The following is a 20,366-nucleotide window of genomic DNA, read 5'->3' as shown; positions in this document are numbered from 1 at the left end:
GACAATTCTATAAATATACAGGAAGCTCTGAAATCTCTAGTCTACCAGACTTTTGATTTTGTGGGAAAGAAACACTGAAAGAAGAAAACATCTATTGTGTGAAATGAGTAATACAACAATATAGAAGAGAAGGCTACTCTCTAAAATCAAGCATGGTTGAATCTTTCTTGTCCAAGTTTCACAAGTGACTCTTATCTTTCCCTGGACTAAAGCTAAACTAAAGTTTCATGGGATCTGCCCATTCAAACCAAACAAACTGTTCCATGACAGAATATAATTAACACATAAATATGGAGATTAACACATAAATATTTGGTTTTGTGCTTGGGTCTTTTTATAGCCTCCACTGATTATGCTAAATGTATTGGGTTTTTTTATTTTATTTTACTTCTTAATTTACTGAGCTCTTTTAAACAGCCTGCTTTGTACAGCTTCAGTTCTTATGCTGGCAATATTCCATTCTGAAGTCAGTGGTTTTTGTCCAGGTAACCTGCAGTTCAGATTCTAGATGCTAGATACCTAGGAGATGACTGAAACTCTCAATTTCTTTAGAATTTGCTTCCCATATACTTCCGTATTGGCACTGTCTCCAACCATTATAGTTAATCAACTCAGCAGGCATGCACAAAAAGTAACATACTTTTCTTGTTGCTTTGGCTGAAAAAAGCATGCCATTGTTGATTTTCGATTTAATGCATAAAAACAAATGACCATTTCTGGTGGAATATGGGACAACACAGTAGACCGTCCCTAACTTTCCTGCTGGCATCTTGGCTTCTCTTGGCCTCCGTAGGTATAACGCAACCTACTACCATTGTGAGAAAGTGTAGTACTTGCCTTCTAGCATGGTTCGAGCTTTAGAGAGATCCTGAGCTTGTCAGTTAAATGCTCAGGGCTTCTATAAATAGTAAGTTAGGTGATTACATCATTGTTACAGACTTATCTCCTATTCAGATACAGGTTAAAGGGAGATAAAGAGTTCTGCTGAAAACCAGATACTGTTTCTAAGGCAGATTCATTAGTTCTATATAGATTCAGACTTTACTTTGGAAGAAACAAATAAGCTGATGAAGCAGCCTGAGAAAACAAACACACCTATCTGTTATTTACGTTTCAAGGATAACTGATACCTCATATTGTAGCTGACAGCTTGGTGTAAAAAAATCAATGTGTTTGTCAGAAATGGGGATGCCTGAAGTATTCTGAATACTTTCAGCTTATGTGCTCCCTGCCCAGCCCAGCCACACTTCCTGATTCTATCTTTTTTCTTCTGTCCCACACATACAGCATATGACTTTTTTGTTGTTGTTAAACCTGACAAATAATAGCTGCTGGCGCCGAAATAACAGCAGGGAAGTATGATGAAACATGATTAAACTAGACAGCCTTGAGGGAAATTTTCAGAAAGTTCTTAAACTAGGAGTTTGTAGGGAGTGACGGAGAACAGAGCCAGCATTTAGCATGACTTCCAGGGTCCACTGAGCAAGTAATTTCACCTTTCTAAACCTCAAATTTTCCACTTGCATACTGGTGCTACTGTACAATGCTCTTCAAGAAAAGCAAATGATCACATAGGGGCTTTGAAATTCTCTGAATGTGAAATAGCAGAGTTTAAGGTTATTTGCTTTGTAAACCTCAAAGTGTCAGAATCCAAAAACCACTGATTTGCTGTAATCCTGAAATTTAAGGAGAAGGGGGGATTCCTAGTTACTCTCATTTTATTTACTACTTGGCTTCATGGATTGGATGGTTTCACAAGTACATACCTTAAAATAAACATTTTGCAAGATTTCCTCCTGTTTTGCAATTTTCCCAATTCTTTCTCTTCTACTAGAACATTAAAAGCAATGCAATAGCTCTATAAGTTTGATTTTAATGTAAAAATCAAATTGCTACTTCAGGATAGGACATGGAAAGATACAACAGTTTCATTTGTTCAACCTCACTTGCCACGAATGGAGACATGAGATGGGCCTCATCCTCCTTTCAGTTGCTTGTGATTTACTGCATTAGCTTCCAACAAGGTAGACAGGGTAGCGTATGTCAGGAAAAGGCAAGAATGAATGGATTAAAGTCCACCAAGGGCAGCATACAAACTAACCTATTTTAAACAAACAAGGTTGTGTCAATTATTTATTATCCGCAGCATTTATAACATGTGCTATTACTCAAGGTCAACACACAAATGTTGGACTGTCACACCCAAAGAAGAAAACAACGTAAGCCTTTTTTTTTTCATAACTTGTTTCTTTTACTTTCTCTTACACGATACCAGCTGAGAGCCACTAGAGTGTCGCTGGAACTAATATACTATCCTTTCAGTAAACACTCAGTTGAATAACAGACAAAGAAAGCTCAATGTTAACAAGCACAAGGGAGAAGAAAAAAACCCATAATATCTCCAGTAAAGACATGAAAGAAAAAAGTAGAATCGATGAAGCTGACTGGAAAAGCCAGATAAAGTGGTTTTAGAACAAAATTTCAAGATTTACGCAGTTGGCTGCGCACACAAACATCTGCATTTCCCAGCTACAGGAATGTTCTTGCTTAGCTTAGTTCCACAGTCGGTTAGTGTTGCAGCTTAGTTTTTATCACAATCAGAGACTATCTGGGATGCCATTTCAATAAAGTATGGCGTCTGTCTCTGCTGTTCTCTCTACTTTATGTTCCCAGGAACATCTTCTGTCCTTTGTCATATCTAATTTTTAATTTTTTTCTAAGCAACAATATACAGTATTATAACAAGTCTACTGGTATTTGTTCACAGTGTGACCATCTAAAAGCAGCATTCAGCTTTGTAACTTTGCTCACTACTATGGCCACTGAAAGGTGCTAGATAATAGTGACAAGCCTTCTCAGAGTTCAGCTAGATTTCCAAGCATCCTTATGGCATATGGAACAACTGTGAAAATTTAGATATGCAAGACATATATACTTGTAGACAGCCCCTATAAGATCTGGGCCAGATCTAGACTGAAAGGAATTTTAGAGGAATAGCACTTTTGTACTTACTGATTATCTGTGCGATATACATAACCCCACACTTGTATTCTTTTTGCTCAGCATTAATATTATTATTCATACTTCTACACATGTTAATGCAAAAAGCAATATATGCATTCTAATGATGTAATTTAAGTTGGCAAAACAGTATCCAAATGTAACTTGACCTCCATAAACCATTCTACCCTTTGCGTTTAAAATAGTCATCATCATAAATCTTATTCCTCCCCCACTCCCAGTTATTATATACGCATGCAGAAGGGGGCTCTCTATTCCAGTGCTTTTATTTTTATCTCTGACATATGTATTCCATTCTGGACTCCCTACAGTGCTATTTCTCTGGCTGCATTCCCAGGATCCTATGCTGCATCATCTGAACAGGTTTTCTTCTCTCCTAATTGCCCCTCCCAAGCATCTTTTGCCAGCATTGTGCCTATTTACTGATGAATCTTTAATGCCTTTGGATGGGACTAGTCACTATTAAATTTGAGTATCTAGACCCTGATTAACTGCAGAACAGGATCTGTATTTGCGTTACTGTGAATCATTTATACTGTTACAGTATGCATCTTTTAGCTGGTGCGTTTTGGGGGGGGGGGGGGGCATATAAAGAATTTTTTTTTTTGGATCTGTTTCTAGTTAGTAAAACAGCTCAGTTCCTTGCTTGAACACAGCCATAGCCTGCAGAGGCTGTGACAAATACAGAGGTCATGGTCAAATTTAATAAGATCTCACATTCCCTTGGAAATGCCACCAGAGAGCAGACAAAAGCAAGAATTTGCTGAGTTCCTGCAGGAAAGCAGGCTGTTTGCACAGAAGCCCTTGGTATGCAGATGGTGTCGCTGCCTTTAGAAACGGGCTTAGAGCTGAAACCAATGGGAACAAGCTGAGGGGGCTGAGGGAGAGAGCATGCCACGAAGTAGCTTAGGAGCATGGGCTACACATGAAGGATGCTCGGGTTGGCTCTTTTTTCCTTTTGTCTGCTGTGGCGCGTGGGCAGCAGGGTAACCGGGCTGCTCAATCAGTAGGGAGAAGAGAGAATTCTACTGATGTGCGGTGAACGCTAAAAAAGGCCGCTCTTTAACTGATGCACTGCAGTGCCAGGCAGTGGGCTGGGTCCCTCTAACGACACCCCTGCTACGGCCGCGCTCCGGCGGGGGCGAGCAGGGCCCCCGCGCAGGCCGGGGCCGCCAGCGCCACCGCGTGGCCGCTCGGGGAGTCGGCCGGGCGGGGCCCGCTCAGCCCCAGGCCGGGGCGCTCGGCTCCTGAACGGCTCACAGAAACCTCCAGCTGCTTGAGGAGTTCTTGAACTGTACTGACAGGCGTTACCGTGCCTTTGCTCACTCACTACTAGAGAAACAATACACAAGTGACCTGAAATATAGGAATCTGAAGGGGGATTTCATGATTTTCTAGGAAACTAACAGAAGATTGAATTTAATGATGCTGAGGTCACTTCCAATCCTCTGTCCTCTGGAAGTCAAGAAAAAGACTCTGCATAATACACAGATTTACAACATACTTGCTATGAATGGTTGGCATTTACAGATCCTTATTTCATTGTTAAGTAACAAAAATGACCTTATGATCAAAAGTAAATTCAATAAGACAATGCATGTAATGAATTAAATTCAGGCAACAAAGGCATATAGAACAGGGAAATTATGTTTCTGCTGTCTTTATAGTTTTCCTCCTATTTTTTCCTGTTGCCTTTTTCCTAAAAGATAAATGATTTACTTTTTTGGAAAGCTTTGTATAATTAAAATTGAAGAATATTCCCTAATATAGGAAAACCTATCCTTTTTAGAGGAACAGTTTAATATTACTAATGACTAGTCATTGCATAATAACCAAGACTTCTGTTGAGATCAAATTTGGGAAAGCTTCTGCCTTTTCTTATCTTTAATACTGTGGTAGATTACTGACTTGTGGGGTGTGGAACAGATTGAAGAGCCAGTCTGCAAAGCATAGTGCATCTCTTCTGATATGCTGAATATTACAGTAGGAAAGTTTGCTGTGCTACAGGATAGGTGATATGGAAAACTCAGCCAGGTTTTTGGCAAACCAAGTGGCACTTACAGCAAATTTCATGTAAAGTACACTGTCTTCCAGTGTCTTGTATTTACCTGTGCTGGGCTTCAGTCGACTCTCAGCAAGCTCAGAAATTGCTCCTGTTGTAATGGTTTTCTTCAGTCTAGAGACTCCAGAAGCTGCTGTCACTCCTGGTTTTGTAAGCATATCATCACTGCTTGCCCTCTTCAGCTGCAAGAAAGAGATTTTGTGAGCAGAAGATTAAGATCTTGGATAGACCCATCAGCTAATTCGTAATACAGAGCAAGAAGATGAAGAAAAAAAAAAATCAGGATCCTGGTAGAAAGGAACATTTTCAGAAAAATAACCCAATGGAAATGCTTCTTTAGTAACAGTACTTAGGAATTTAAAGGGGCAGAATGTCCTTCTGCCAGGTAAGAGAAGGAGTTTTTTTCCACCTTGGCACCAAATGAGCAGCTGTATTTTCTGTCTGGGTCAAGACCCTTGTTAACATCCCATGGGCCAAGAAAGCAATGAAATTTAATAAATTGACTCAAACACTTACTTAGAAGGTATAATTGCCCCAGTACATTTGTGTATGCACTTGACTTCTTATTTACTAAAAATTTCATATCACTAATACAAAATCTGAAGAAATAAGAAGGAGAAATTAAAAAAAAAAAGGAGCTTTGTATTGCATTCTAGGTTTCCATGGAGTTGGCTAAGAGACAGTATGGGTCTGATGGTGAAGGATGAAAATGGGAAAAATGGTTTAAATAAGCAAATAACTGAGGAGGCAGGAGAATATAGTCTAGAGGAATAGACTGTTGGCAACTTGTGCTTCTTAGATGTTGCTCTGAACAGCAGTCATCATATCTCCTAACTGGATTATATTTACTCAGGTATTTAGGCCTCTGCACATAAATGCCAGCTGCAGAGCCTGACACACAGAGGAGGTCAAAGCAGCGAATAACTAGCCCCTCACTTAATCCATCTGTCACAAAAAGATACCAGCCCTAACTGGATCTGCTGCTTTTTCACTCCCCATTCAGGATCATGCTGTTTTGCCCCAGCGGTGACCTCAGATCTTCTTATGGGAGGTCTAAGCTATTCCAATTGCAAGTGACTGCCAGCTCGTTCCTGTGTTTCTGCCAAACAAGAATCACCAAACTTTGTGGCATCATAAAATGGCCTTTGTGATACGCACAAAGAACATACTGGGGACCAAGCCAAAACCCCCAAATCATTGAGCTACAGAGTTAAGGCTGCTGTACTAAAATGAAAGAGCAGCCAGTACAAGATGTTACACAACTATCAGTGGGAAATCCCTTATCTTAAACATGGCATAATTTCAGCTATTTAGCGTCTTTGTTTATTGGAAAACAGCAAGCAAAGACAATCAGTGATATTATAGCGGGAGCTAATACTATCTTACTAGGGAGCGTAGGAATCAACAGAAGAGAAACTGAAAACTGCTCATAAGAAAGGTTTTTGTTCCTGTGACCACCAAGGAAATCATTCACAGCAGAGAAATGCACTGTTTTTCAGAATTTTGCAGAATTCTAAAGATCATTACATATAATACTGATATTTTTCATAAGTTTGGAAGAAAGGAAAATGTTTGCCTTACTGGATATTTTACAGGATTTTTCCCCCCAAAATAGTAGTTGATAACACTATAATTTACTTAGTAAGGTTTATTGTGCGTGACAAAGCAACAGACTGTTGTTGCTGTGCGTTTTTTGGGTGACAGGGAGATTTACTGGTAAATTCAGGCTTACCCTGAGCGCATACTCAAGAAATCCATACTATTCAAGCACCATGAAGATAGAGAAACACTGAAATGATGTTGCTTCAACAAGCGAAAGAAGTAATTTATCTCAGAATTTGGCCAGCGGCTTCCCTATTTGTGTGTCTCCATAACAGCCTCTAATTACTACCCTGAAGAGAAATAGCTTAAGTGTTTCAAAAGACCAAGGCTCTCTGGAGTCTCTTTACAGCAGTACTTTTCAATGCTTTTCAGTTTGTGGATACCTTAACCGTTTCCACAGATCAAAACCCACTTCCTTAGAAGCTGTCCAGTGACGCCCAGAAGGTCCATGAACCACAGGCTGAAAACCACTGCTCAAGTTAAATGAAAAGAGTGCACACAACAAGCACACTCCCTATTTAGTGGTTCCTGAATGTAAAACCTTTAAGTAAAATGAAATCTCTCTCTCAGCTCCAGTTCTTTCTCCCTTTCATCTCTTCCTCTGACTCAGAGTCTGTGGTTTCCTGGACCCATGAGCATATAAGTTTCAATAGCCAACGCGTTGATACGCTCCAGGAAACCAGACATCTAACATTTTGCCTTCTGGCAGAGCTTTTGCCAGCTCACTCTTAGGAGCAAAACGGAACAATTTGACTTTCTGACCTTTAGAAAAGGCCTTCTGCAGTCTCTCTAAAGTGACTTTTTCAATATATCCTCTTTCACAGCAGAAAATGCTACCTTTTTCTAACTGTTTCTTCAAGGAAGACTACTTGGATGACCCTGCATTTGCAGGCGAACAAGAACATGAAGATATGAGCTGTAATTAGAAAGACAACCCTCTATATTTCACACTGTACGCAAATCAACCGTATCAGCTTCCATAAATTTCCTGCATTAGCCACTTCAATAGCATTCCTTAGAGATGCTTGCATCACCCGCAGAGCAAATATTTCAATGACAGCCATAACTTACCTGGAGCCCTAAACTAAAATATCCTATTGATAAGATGCTTGGAGCATCTAGGAGCCTGCAAAGTTAAGTAAATTAATCCTTTGCTTGAGAAGCTGTGAAGATTAATGATCATTAGATTTCCTGTCCATTAAAATGATGCACCATATTATGTACTGTTTACCAAGCTTTAGTATTAAAAACAGTTATAAACAGGAAGCCTATACTTTCTTTTCACCATTGTTAGCTTGGTCTATATTTGGACCGTAAGGCTATTTTTGTTTGCTGGCTACAAGCGTACAGATGCAGCAGCATTTCAGGTGTATTACTCCATTTTCTTAAAAAGGCTACTTTGGCAGAAGTTTCTGCTCTTTTTGAAAGATGTCTACATGGAAAGACAGGCTTCGTAAAATGCTTGTGTTCCTTTGCATGGAATATTTTGGCTAATATATTTTGCCTTGAAGAAAGAGAAGTACAGATTTTTAGGAATTCTATATGTCCATTAATAAATCTCCCTGAACTTCTTTACATGTGTTACTATGACTTGAGCTAAGAATGTCATTTATTTTTCCCAGTCTTCAAAGTTAAAGCAATTCCTTGGCACACAGACTGAAACAGAACCCACTCATGCCTTGTATAGATACAGCGTCTCCTCTATCACATGCAAGATATTTTCAGATACGTGCCTAAATCTAACATATAGCACACTATACCACAATCTCCCTGTGCTTAACAAAGTGACCGAGCCCGCTCCAGTCCTCAAGGCGTCGTGATGTTCGTGGACTAAACCAAAGCTTTAGCTTGGAACCAGGCTGCACTGCTTGCACAGGGGTCACGGGCTAGTACCTTGCTGAGCCGAGATTCAAAGGCAAGTGAAGTTGAGGACTTGGAGGTCTTCATTCCTGTCGAGGTGGTGGAGAGTGATTTTGCTCGGTCAACCCCATGACTCCCTTGCTTTGCCACTGCACTCCAAGGCCTGGCAGCGCTCTTCATTTTCTTTCCAAATAATTCAATCTGCAGATTACTAAAAAAAAAAAAAAAAAAAAAAGATATATATGAAAAAATAGACTTTATAGCAGCTGGACACTAAACAGAGAAGCAGAAATTGCTGGCATCAGTTTAAAGGGCTAAAAAGGGCATGCTAAACTTTCTTTCCACTCTTATACACATCAAAACTCAGCTTAGAGTATCCCACAAAGTGGCCTGCAGCCACTTAGATTTTTAATACTGACTGGTAACATGAAATAATGCAGAGGGAAAAATGATTTTTGCTGGGACATTCAACCAACTGTAACTAAAAGTCTAATATTAAAAAAGAGAGAAGGGAGGGACTTGCAATCTGTTCCATGTTACGCGAATAAATTGCTCCTCTCATACTGAAAAGAGGTATAAATGAGAACATCCTCTTCCTTATTCTTAGTACAACAGCTTCAGACTCAAAAAAATGGGTCTTACCCGTTTGGTTCAACAATATGGCCCCAAGAGACAAAATGATGACTTTTTTGCAGTGGACAAAGAACTCCCTCAATATATTCTCTGTTTCGTATAAATAAGGTGTAACAGCACATGCTTGGGTCCTCCACAAAAAAGCACGTGTCCTAATTAAAGATATTTGGAAGTCAAATTCCAAGTCACCAAATGCTTTAGACACCAGTAAATTTTAAATCCAGAATCTAGATTTCTTTCCTGTTTTGCTTTTTTTCTGCAAAGGAAAATGCTTAGGCAGAAGTTTTTCACCCATACTTAGAAGCTGTGGACTGTACTGCCTGAAGACACAGAAACCTGGTCGTGACAGGTTCAAGTCAGCAACAGAAGTCATCAGTAGTTTAGAACTGTCCCTTACCTATTCTTATGCTAAATTAGTTTGTTTATGCACTGCTAACAGACAGGTATCTATAGCATAAAAATTCTAGATTTTAACAACCTTAGGGAGAATAAGGACTGTATAAGTCAGATACCTTTTTTTTTTTTTTTTTTTATCAGCCACAGGCAGAACACCCACAAATGCTGAAGCACAATGAAAGAATCAAAAATCCAAAGCAATTCAAGATATCCTTGGGAAAAAAAAAAAAATAGAAAACTACCTCTCTTACTGTCAGATCCAGGATCTTCAACTGAAATAGTATTCACTTTTAAAAAGGTCACATGAGAAGCAAGTTTCCTCGTTGTACGGAAAACGTTATATCTTTATCAGATTACTCTAGAGAAGCAGCAGCTGACGTTGCTACGGTGATAAAAAGATGTTTCACAATATCAAGATTTACAAAACATGGTAAAAAAATATCAACTTCCTTGGAAAGAAAAAAAAGTAGATCCAGTATTCCTCAGAGATAAGCTTATGCAACAGATAGATCCTGCCAGGAATCAATAAATAGAAGAGAGTTTCTTTTTTTGGATTTAGCTGAATACATTCAATCTGCCAGCAAGAACTAGTCCGTTTCCCTAAGTAGGTAGACTGCCACCAGATAAATAGCTAGTCAGCTCTTATAGATCTAAATCTATAAACTTTCAACAGCTATGGCCCCATTCAAACCAGGAACAAAACAAATATTTTTTTTTTTTTTTACAAGTCCCATCAGCCATTGCCAGGGTGGGAGCTCAAGGGGGTGGAGATTGCTTGATGTCTCTTCCCCTCCCCCACTTCAGTATGACCAACATTTTTGTACTGCAGCCTCATTTTCTAAAATAGACACAGGATGTAGCTGCCTATCAGTCTTGTGTAGGCAAAAGCTAATTCATTTCTTGACTGTTAGACAGGTAAGCAAAACGCACAGAGAGATCAACTTAGTTGTCTCAGCTAGGGGAACGGGCTAACAGTAAGTATACTGTTTTATCACATAAGAATCCAAATAGACCAGCACGAACTTTGACAGTGACCTTTTGATAGAGAAACAAAATTGGAATTTCTTCCTGGCTGAATGAACAGAAGGTCTTAGGTTACATTTTTTATTTCACAGTTTGCTTTACACATTAGTTCACATTCACAAATAAGAACACTCATTGAACTCATGGGAAACAAATCTGTTTGGGGCCGACTCCTATTCAGAACTGACAGCTCCTTCCAGGTGCCATCATGGTCTATTTAAGGAGGGCTTTGCTGCACAGAGGCACAAGGAAACGTCAAGTGTTCTGCTGCTGTTTTAGGGAGAACAAAGGTAGCAAGTGACGTTTCCCGTATTTATCCCTGGTGCATTTGAAGGGAGGGTTATCTGCTCTCTCCGCAGTTCTAATCTGTCAGCTCCTAACAACTACTGACATTTATTTATTTTTACTAAGTATATTCATTAATCCATTAAAATTCTTAACTCATCCAGCATGGAGTCATCAGCTGATCTCATTCCAGGAGAAAGCAGTACAGTCTTTGTTGGGGATAATGCTGATCACTTGAGTCTTTTTTTTTTTTTTTTTTAAATCATCGACAGATATGTAAGCTATATTACAATAGATAATAATGTTTAGCATTCCCACAGTTTACCTTAACAATCCTTCGTGCTTTACATATAATTAATAAACTATTTTTAATGGGCATATGGTTTACAGTATTTATATGGATGAACAAGCAACTGCACATGTAAACTATCTCATTGGTTAGATCTCCAAATTATGCAGATTTTGGTTTTGGCAGATCCAGTGGTTGCACATGCATTTTTGCTTCATTATTCCCTCTGGATTTCTTCACAACTGCATCTTATACTTTCCTATATCTCATACTTTCCTGCCACGAGCTGCACAGATGCTTCTTTCTTGATATCCAGAAGAATTTAATCAAGTCATCCATAGTGTATAGAGTTCCAGTGGAGTAGTAGGTTCATTAGACCATGATATGAGATGTAAAAGGAGGAGGTATCAAAATAAACCTCAAGAAATGCAGCCAGTAGCCTGAAGTAAACTAACTTTATCATGTAACGATAGCTGAATTATGTGCCATGTGGATTTAATAATATTTTACCACATCAAGCAGATGAAACTAAAATTGAGAAGAGTACAGTTTGGATTTGTTAGTGTTTATTAGTTTTCCATGTATTTATATGGTAATAAGCATCTGTAAAATACGGAGGAGGTAAGGCTTCTTATATAATTGGCTAACCTGAACCTGCGCTGTAGGTAAAAAGTTTTAAAACTCTGAAGTGGGAGCCCAATACTTTCCACAGGCCATATATGTACTTCAAAGAATAAAGCCAGGTCACACACACCTTAAGCTGCTTTTATTCCTAGGTGATACACACCTGACTTATTAGAAGTACAGCTTCCAGAGGTATACAAAATAATAGTACTTTCAAAAAATAAAAAGTGTCCTGCTACTTTTTGCTGACAGCAGGAAATACAGCCACACAGTCAACATGAGTTTTTCTTCTCCTTCAAATTCAATATATTGTATTTCAAGAAAATAAACAAACAAACAAACAAAAAAAGCTTGGATGAAGCTCTGGGCAGTTGGAACAATGGGAAACTCCCAGAAGGTAGGTATCATGGAACGCCTGGTTGTGCACTGAGGGACTTAACTGGCTAGTCAGCAATGAACTGTCAACCAAAGCATTAGCTTAGATGCATAAAATAGCTGCAGCCAGTTAGCATTCAGGAAACAACATTAAGAAAGAAAAATTGTTTCTCTAATCCTTGCATAGAAACAGTATGTGTGGGGGCATTTTGTAATAGTTTGTGTAAAAGAAACCATCCTATATAGCCTTTATCCAGTTGCTCAAGCACACCATTTGGTATAGGTGAATGATTACAAATTGAAATAATTTTTAAGTTTGGAAAGAGAAAAGAAGATATTTGTGGAGAAACAAATATTCTGGAAAAAAAAAGAGTGTAAGGGACTGAGTTCTACTGATATAAGCTCCGGGTAACAGACTGGAGTTTCTAAAGAGACTCAGATTAAAAGACACAATACTGTATCCTTCCGTCCCAAATCTTTAACTAGGCAGCAGTTTGGCAGAGCAGTACAATCACTAAATGGCAGCCTGTGCCTCCTTGATAGCATTTTTCAGGGTGGGGCTGAGAACACTGGCTTGCAGAGCCCATCCTTCTGAGCTAGTAGAAATGACTTTGAAAGTAGCCAACCATTGTCACAAACTATCCTGAATGACAGCTTGGGAATGGGCTCACCATTAACTTTTTATCACAGCTGAACTGATCTTGAAAATTGTCCCTTTCACAAGTCAGGACAAAGGTCCCATATATGCATATTGTAATTACTGTAACAGAGGATATTGTTCAATGTGCTTTTGCCCACGATATTCCAAACCCTGCATTTCTGTGTCTGTGAAGCTGTCAACAGGTAATAGCTCCCAGTGGCTTTCAAATACGACAACAGAAGTAAGCCTACTATATTTTAAAGAAATATCAGCATTTCCTTCCAAAAGGACCCCAGAGCGGTTATGACTTGATTTCTAGGCTACTTGTAAAGAAATCTGAAAGAGAAAAAAACAGCAGAAACAGCAGCTTTCCACAAGAGATGCAGTCAAGCTGCTTTTGCAAATATAATGACACAATTACTAGTTTTACACCCATTCTGCCACAATATGCTTCAGTTGAAACATGCTTCTGTTCGGTCTCCCTGAAGATGAGTCTATAAGCAATGCCTGGAGCTCTATGATTTTGCTCTTCATTTCTTTCTTCACATTTCACAGCGAACTTTCCTTAGGAAGCAAGCAGAATGCTGCTCTCCCAAGACTCAAAGCCTGTCCCTGGCATCAGCGAGAGCAGGTCAATAGCAGGCCACAGTTAAATCATTGTAGCATGCTCTGCTTGGAGCTGTACTCTGAAAACATTTAGAAACTGAAGATAAGAAGCAGCCTCATGTTGAGGTCAATGGCAGTTCAGGCCAAGAACATGTTTCAGAGCAGCAAAATCAGTTCTACTATGAACAAACTTCAGAGTGAGACTGCAGGTGTTGTTTTTAATCTTTTAAACACAAAACTGCTGGCGTTTGAATACTCTTCTCTTCTAATGTAGGTGCTGCAAATGAGATAATTGGAGATTTCACAAAAATGGAAAGCTGGTCCTGACAAAGCTTTTTCCTCTCAGTAATCCTCAGAGTTCCCTGCAGACATCCGAGTCAGAATCTTTTAAAAATTCACACCATTCTAGGTAGCTTATCCTTTCTCACTGGCATTTTTAGAGTATTTTGAAAATTTCGATGGGGACTATTTTAGCAGTTGGCATAAGCTGGCACAGTGGGAAAATCACCCATTTTACTTGAAATATTATTGTTTTATTTAAGATAGAAAACCTAGACGTTTCTTTATTAGACAGTCCATAAGCATTTATTAATAAAAGTCTTTAGAATCAACCTGGAATTATTCCCATTTTATAGCTAGTAAAACCATACTGAAAACTTATCCTAAATCTCACAGGTAGTCATCAGCAAAAATAACCCTAGGTTTCTTGGATCTCAAGGCTTGGCTACACGTCAAAGGTGTAACATATCAATCTTGTACAACGCTTCCACTTCTAAAGAAAACATTCTGCTGGGTAATAAAGGCTATTTTACTCCGAGTAACTAAAAAGAGTAGATGGGTTGATCCTGAGTGATGACAAGCCATATTAATTCACAGTCAGAAAAAACAGCAGTCACTCTATTGAGTAATAAAAATCGTTAACATACTCGCAGAAATGAAATTACATAGGAAAATTCTTTGTTGGGTGTTGAAGAGAGAATTTATCTATACCCTCTGTACTACTTATAATTTATGTTTTGGTGCTCACGTCTGTGTAATGCTGCTCACTCAGCAGGGCAATCAAATTAAAGCAGAGTCATTCAAGTTGCTTTGGGAAAACAAATGATGAAAAAATATGAAAACTCATTACTAGGTCTGGAGAGCAATACACCAATGGCAGATTCATTGAGACCCGTGAATGCCCAGCATTTCTGAAAAATGAGGTCAGAAGTACCAGTATTGCAGCTAGGACTCTCAAGGGACAGAAGCCTGTGACTTTGGCAGGTTAAAAGACTCAGTCCCCAGTGCCATTTTTCTGCAGTTCAATTACTTATGTTACATCAAAGGGTTAGACTATTCCAGAACCCCTATTATACATTCACATGAAATCAAAGCATGGTTCTCTTTGGGTTTTTGGCATATAAAATTTGAATTACACTTATATTGTCTTCCTTCTAAACTAATCAAGCTCTGCTGTTTTCAGACAAATTATCAATTGGCACAGAGAAATACCTAACAAGTTCAGTAAGCTATAAAGCATTTCCTACTGAAGTGTGGGAAGCTACATGGCAGCATAGCCATTTGTGCTGAAATAGAATTCTTTTCTGCCTTTCATATGAATTCACTTTAAACAACAATTTTTAGGCTTGACAGATGCTTCCACATGACTCATCTTGATTTCTTAGCTGATACCAGGAATCAAGCCAGGGTCACAAAGGAGGGAGGCTAATACAGTAATTGCCAATTTGAAGGTAGATGGTACAGACAAAAACCTATGCAAAAACCATACTGGGTTAACACTTTAAAAAAAAAAAACACCTTTCTTTTACTCTCTTTTGCTCATCTTTAGCAGCTTCTTTTAAGCCTCTGTTCCTTTCAACTCAATGTTTAGTATTTCTGTATCTAACACATCCTTTCTTTCCTCTAGTTTCCATTATCTTGTTTTCAGATTGTCTTTGAACCTATTTCAGTGCAACCCTCCTCCATTACACTTGCTGAATTTTCCCTGGTATAAAGCTTAGCTTTCATTAGGACTGGATTAAAAATAAACAAACAAACAAACAAAATCACAAGCCAGACCGCTCTTTTCCACTCAATAACAACCCAAAAGAAACCAACAAGATATGCCAGTTTCCCAACACCTCATCCCTAATGCTCTTCTTACTCTTGCTGGCCACAGAAACAGAGAATCAATTTTAAACCTGACCCCAAACACTGAGCAGCTGTTTCTTCTGGTCTACCTCAGCAGACTTGCTTTCCTAACTCATTTGCAGCTGAATTTTCATGTTTTACTGGTAAACTAGCAAGAGACAAGACATTACTTGGTAATTTTCATGTCCAGACTGCATGCTACAGCAGGGCAAACTCTGCTGGTTTTATGCATGCCTTAGGCAACTACTAAAAAAAAAAAACACAAACTTTCCAGAGTACAGAAAAGTGTAGAATAGTAATACAGCTAAGCAGTTATAAAATCGAGGTGCTTTTGTAAGGAGTTAAAATGTATATAAATTTTAAATATAAAACCATACTCAGAAATGAAGACACATGCTCAAGGTCACATAGCTGATCAACGGAAGAACACAAAACAAAATACCAGTTTTAGGATTTAACCATCAGTGACTCTGATATAACTTAATGGTCACATCTTCAACATCTTCATTGTGCTAAGGTTGCCTCATATGAAACTCTTTTCTAGGGTTCCTAAAAAACAAAAGACCGATTTGATTTTTCACTAACTTGAGGGCAGAGATGTGGACATGAATGTGGTAATTCTGCATCATGTTCATCACGTTACTGATGGATACATGCAAGAAAAAAACTGCACATAAAGGTAAGGGTAGGGTGGCAACATGCGTTTGGATACAGGCGGGCAGGCATGGGCAGTGTATTCTCAGCCTGGGATTGTGCATATTAAATCATGCAATGGTTGTATGCATACACAAAGGTTATGCAGGTAATTCCCAGTTTTATCAAGTCACATCAAAACAACTGCAGTGGTTCCACAGTACAGACTTTGGAGAATGCATTTTTACAAGTTGCAAGTCCCTCATAACTTGGGTGTTTGGCAAGCAGGCAGTGTTATCAGTTTACACACCTCATATCCACCCTTTGGAGACTTAAGGCAAAGGACAGATAAAAGAAAGGTAAAACTGATGCATTGATTCTGAGCTTCCTAGCTTTTGGAAGTTAAAATCATGCTATAATTGCAAGGATTTAGGTCACTCTGGGCTTTCCCCGATATGCCTCTGCTCTGAGTAAATGGATTTACGTGCAGTATACTGCAGGTTGAGAACAAAACGTTTTTAGAACAATTTCAAGGTAGCTAGTGCTCATTAATCCAGTTCTTTGAAATACTGTCCCAGTGAATATAGCACAAAGCAAGTGACACATACAGTTAACACTTCATATTTTATCAATCCATAAGAAAAAGGAAAAGAAGGTTTCGTTTTAGATAGGGCAAGAGCTGTGTAATTGCTAAAGAAATGGAAAAGTAATTACAAGGGGTTTCCTTGGTAATTACCTATCATTACATCTTTAGGTAGCATAAGGGGTAGATACATCTATAGGAAAGAGACGGAATGATCATGTTTTCTGAATGGCAGAGAGATGAACAGCATGGGGCTACCTGCTAATCCTGACCGATACATGTACACAGGCGAGCCAGTTCCCTGTCCTCTCAAAGCAAAGAAGGATGATATGGCCAGTGCACTGGCTTGGGATTCCACCTGATTCTATTCTCAGCTCCATCACAGATTTCTTTTACTACCTCGGACAAGTCACATAATCTTTCTATGCTTTCATTATTCATTTATAAAAATGAGATCATAATGATTCACCAAACAGCAGACTTACAAATTAATATAATTCATGTGCCTTGGAAAGGAACCCCATAGAAAAGCAAAGTAAAAATAGATACATGAACATCTCAAGCAACACACAAGCGAGCAGCCCCACAGATTGCCACATGCTGGGATGTTTCCCTGATTCCCATTTTCCATCCGTCACAATGCAGAGAAATAATTGAGATGTGAAAGCTAGTCCTTAAGGAGATATTTATCCTTCATTAAAGTGCTGAGTAGACCATTTAATAAAGTCAATAAACTAGGAGCTTTTGATCTTCTATAGGAGCGACAAGCAGTACAAACTTCTAACGGAAAGATTTCTTTGGAAAGAAGACGTCATTAGTAAATTACAAAACTGCAAGAGAAACTAGAAAACTTCTGCATTTAAAAAGTGTTCATATTGCACAGGAACAGAACAGATTAAACAATGGTATAAACAGTTTATGACTAGGTCTTATGGGACCACTAAGAGGCTGAAGGATCCACCTTGGCGTGCTGCATAATGAAATTGTTTGAGAACTGAGCTAGAAAGCAAAGAGGTAGTACATGTGTTAGTATGAGGTATTCCTATTTTAGTTATCAGTAGATTTGTGTGAACAGAGGACAGTATATTTCAACAAATCAAATATCCTCTCTCCAACTGAGGTTACGATGGCAGAGAACAGTTTATAGTTTAGAAAGGGTTGAAGAGGAACATTTAAAACAGTCCCTTTTGGAAGAGGAGGTGAGAGGGAAAGAATAAGTAGGGGACGTGTGGAAGAACTTAGACTGTGTACAAGAGAAGGGGGTAAGAGAATCCCTGTTTTCAAACCAGTTCTACCAGTAATCCTTTACTGCTAAATACAAAGACTGAATTTACATCTGTACAACTTTGCAAAGCTGTAACATGCTATGTAAATACTATTATTATTACTATTGTTATTATGATCAAGCTTCAGTCCACAGTACATTTTTAAGGCCAACTGTTACAGTTAAAGGGTCCTGCTGAGAATCTGAACAGCTCTTTGCTATGATGGTTTAAGAGGCTACCAGTCTGGTACATTCCCAATGCTTTCACCAACTGCCCACAGAGGAGCTAGCTGCCAAACCAATTTGCTTAGCAGCTTGCTCCTTTCTGCCCTTTCTTCACTGGACCATGTGAGCATGCAATAGCAGAGGAAAGCCTGCTTGTACTTCTGTTTGGTTTAATTGTTGGAATACAATCCTAAATTCCCAGAGAAGAAAGCAGAAACAGGCGCAGAGACAGCTTCAGCCCCTTTGTAACTAAACTGCATGTAGCCGAGGAGAAGAGACTACAGTAGCAAGCTCTCACAGGCTCATGTGTTTTGTCTGTTGTAATGGTTTTAAATCATCACCAGGCCATTTTCTGCCAATGCAGCATTGTTTGCGATGTACATTTTTTGCGTTTCCCACAATTTAGCTTTAATTAGAATGAGATACTACAAACAAGTGTTGTGGAGCAAGGCAGGTCCATTCACCCTAAGAACACACTGCTAATCCCAGAACACTGCTAGAGATAATGCAGTTCCCACCTTAAAAAGTAAAAGGGATTAAAATACTTACAGTAAAAGCTTGTCCTCTTTTCTGCATTAAAAAGAAAACTGTCTCCTACTAGCTTCTGAGAGCATGTGCAAGCCAGACTGAAAATTCAGGGTTTGAATACTTCCCTGAGAGGAAAACCACATTGCAACGAGACACAGAGCTGCTTGAGAAATGATTCACATACGGAAGCAAGCTGGCTTCACCAGCGCTTTGGCATTCAGCACACACACGCACACACATATGCACACTTGCTTACTCAGGGGAAAGAGAAATATTATATTTTCATCAAAGCAAGAAGGATTCATGCAAGCAAGTCATTTGTACCCCACCTCTGAAATACAAAGAGAATACAATCCATAAGGCAGCAGAGGAGTTTCTTTCAGTATCCTGTCATCCCCAAGAGCAGAACTGGGCACTGGGCAGAGAGCATAAGCCCCAGACTAGTCTGCATAATCAAGTAAAACATGCAGTACACACACTGTAGGAAGGGCAAGCTGGTCACAAAAAGAAGGCATTTTTTCAGAGGAAATCACAAAAGCAGCTCTCAGAAGTTTTTATATTCCACGCTAATAATCTTTCTCCCAGAGTGCCAGTGATCTCAGCCAGGATACCTTACAACATTTCCCTTGCATCCATCATTGCTTCAAAAAAGTGAAAAGCGTGTGTGTACAGAGCAGAGGAAGTTGCATTAGAACAGAGGCCTTTACTCGTTTATAAGGCAGGGTATAAAATACATCCACAGACTGATACATAGTCAAGGGCTGAGAGAACACTGCTCCATGAATTCACAAGGAGCAGCTCAGTAACTCACTCCTGAGTGACTTGTCTTGAGCTGTGCAAGCAGAAGAGTCAATCTGTCCTTTACTTAGAAGAGAATAAATAAGGGACAAGAGGGTGAGAAATGTTCAAGAAAGTCCCTCTTTCTTAAGCTTCCTGAAGAGAATTTAATCTGTGAAAAGGGAAGGACAGGGTCAGAGGTTCTAACAGAGATAAATCAGGCATAGATAGGATCAAGTTGAGGGAAACAGAAGGGATATAAACAGAAATCAAATTCAAATCTAATTTTCAAACACTGAAAGCTAAAAGTTCCAGAATTGTTTGACTCTAAATGAAGAGGGTGCTGTTCACTCTCTGATGTGAATCTCTTCAGATCGAAACTATAGATCAGGACGTGTCTTCTGAACTGCACAGAGGGATCCTTTCCCAGGAGTGCGAACACAGCATATAAACAATGTTGATGTTACAGTGGCAGTCTCATAATAATAGAAATAGGGAAGATTTACAATATGACCCTAAAAACAGTTGCTGCATCTGAATAATTCAACTTCACTGCACCCTTTAGCAACCCCTCATTCTAGGTGCCAAAGGGGCCTAGAGGAAGAGTACATTTACTTTCTAGTTCACTGTTGGCATGACATCTATCACTGTAGAGCATCCAAGTCTCAAGAGTCTAAACTGAGTACCTTCTGGGTTTTGGATCCAACTTTCTTGTGATGTTCCTCAGAGGGGGGGAATATTTACCTTCAGGTCTTAAAATACCAGAACAAGAAAAAGCGCATGTCATGACTTACTTAGGAAGTGATAACG

General features: G+C 39.1%; 1 protein-coding gene across 2 annotated transcripts in view; it reads right to left on the bottom strand.

The window, feature by feature from the left end:
* SPECC1 (sperm antigen with calponin homology and coiled-coil domains 1) overlaps positions 1-18,937 on the bottom strand; it is an 88,578-nt gene extending 69,641 nt beyond the window's left edge. Inside the window, exons 1-3 of one of the 2 annotated variants that reach the window (XM_009672982.2) lie at positions 18,801-18,937; positions 8,579-8,756; positions 5,130-5,265 (exon numbers count right to left, since the gene is read on the bottom strand). In XM_009672982.2, the coding sequence (XP_009671277.1) occupies positions 5,130-5,265; positions 8,579-8,725 (283 nt within the window). In that variant the 5' untranslated portion in view covers positions 8,726-8,756; positions 18,801-18,937. Of the gene's footprint in view, positions 1-5,129; positions 5,266-8,578; positions 8,757-9,816; positions 9,955-18,800 lie in introns of those variants that run through there. The other variant, XM_009672983.2, reaches the window with a different exon arrangement.
* Between the last annotated feature and the right edge of the window lie 1,429 nt (positions 18,938-20,366).

The sequence above is a fragment of the Struthio camelus genome, chromosome 16 (genome assembly GCF_040807025.1).
Source record: "Struthio camelus isolate bStrCam1 chromosome 16, bStrCam1.hap1, whole genome shotgun sequence".
Classification (NCBI taxonomy): Eukaryota; Metazoa; Chordata; class Aves; order Struthioniformes; family Struthionidae; genus Struthio; species Struthio camelus.
Note: the sequence above shows the minus strand (reverse complement) of the source record. Positions and strands in the feature narration are given on the sequence as shown.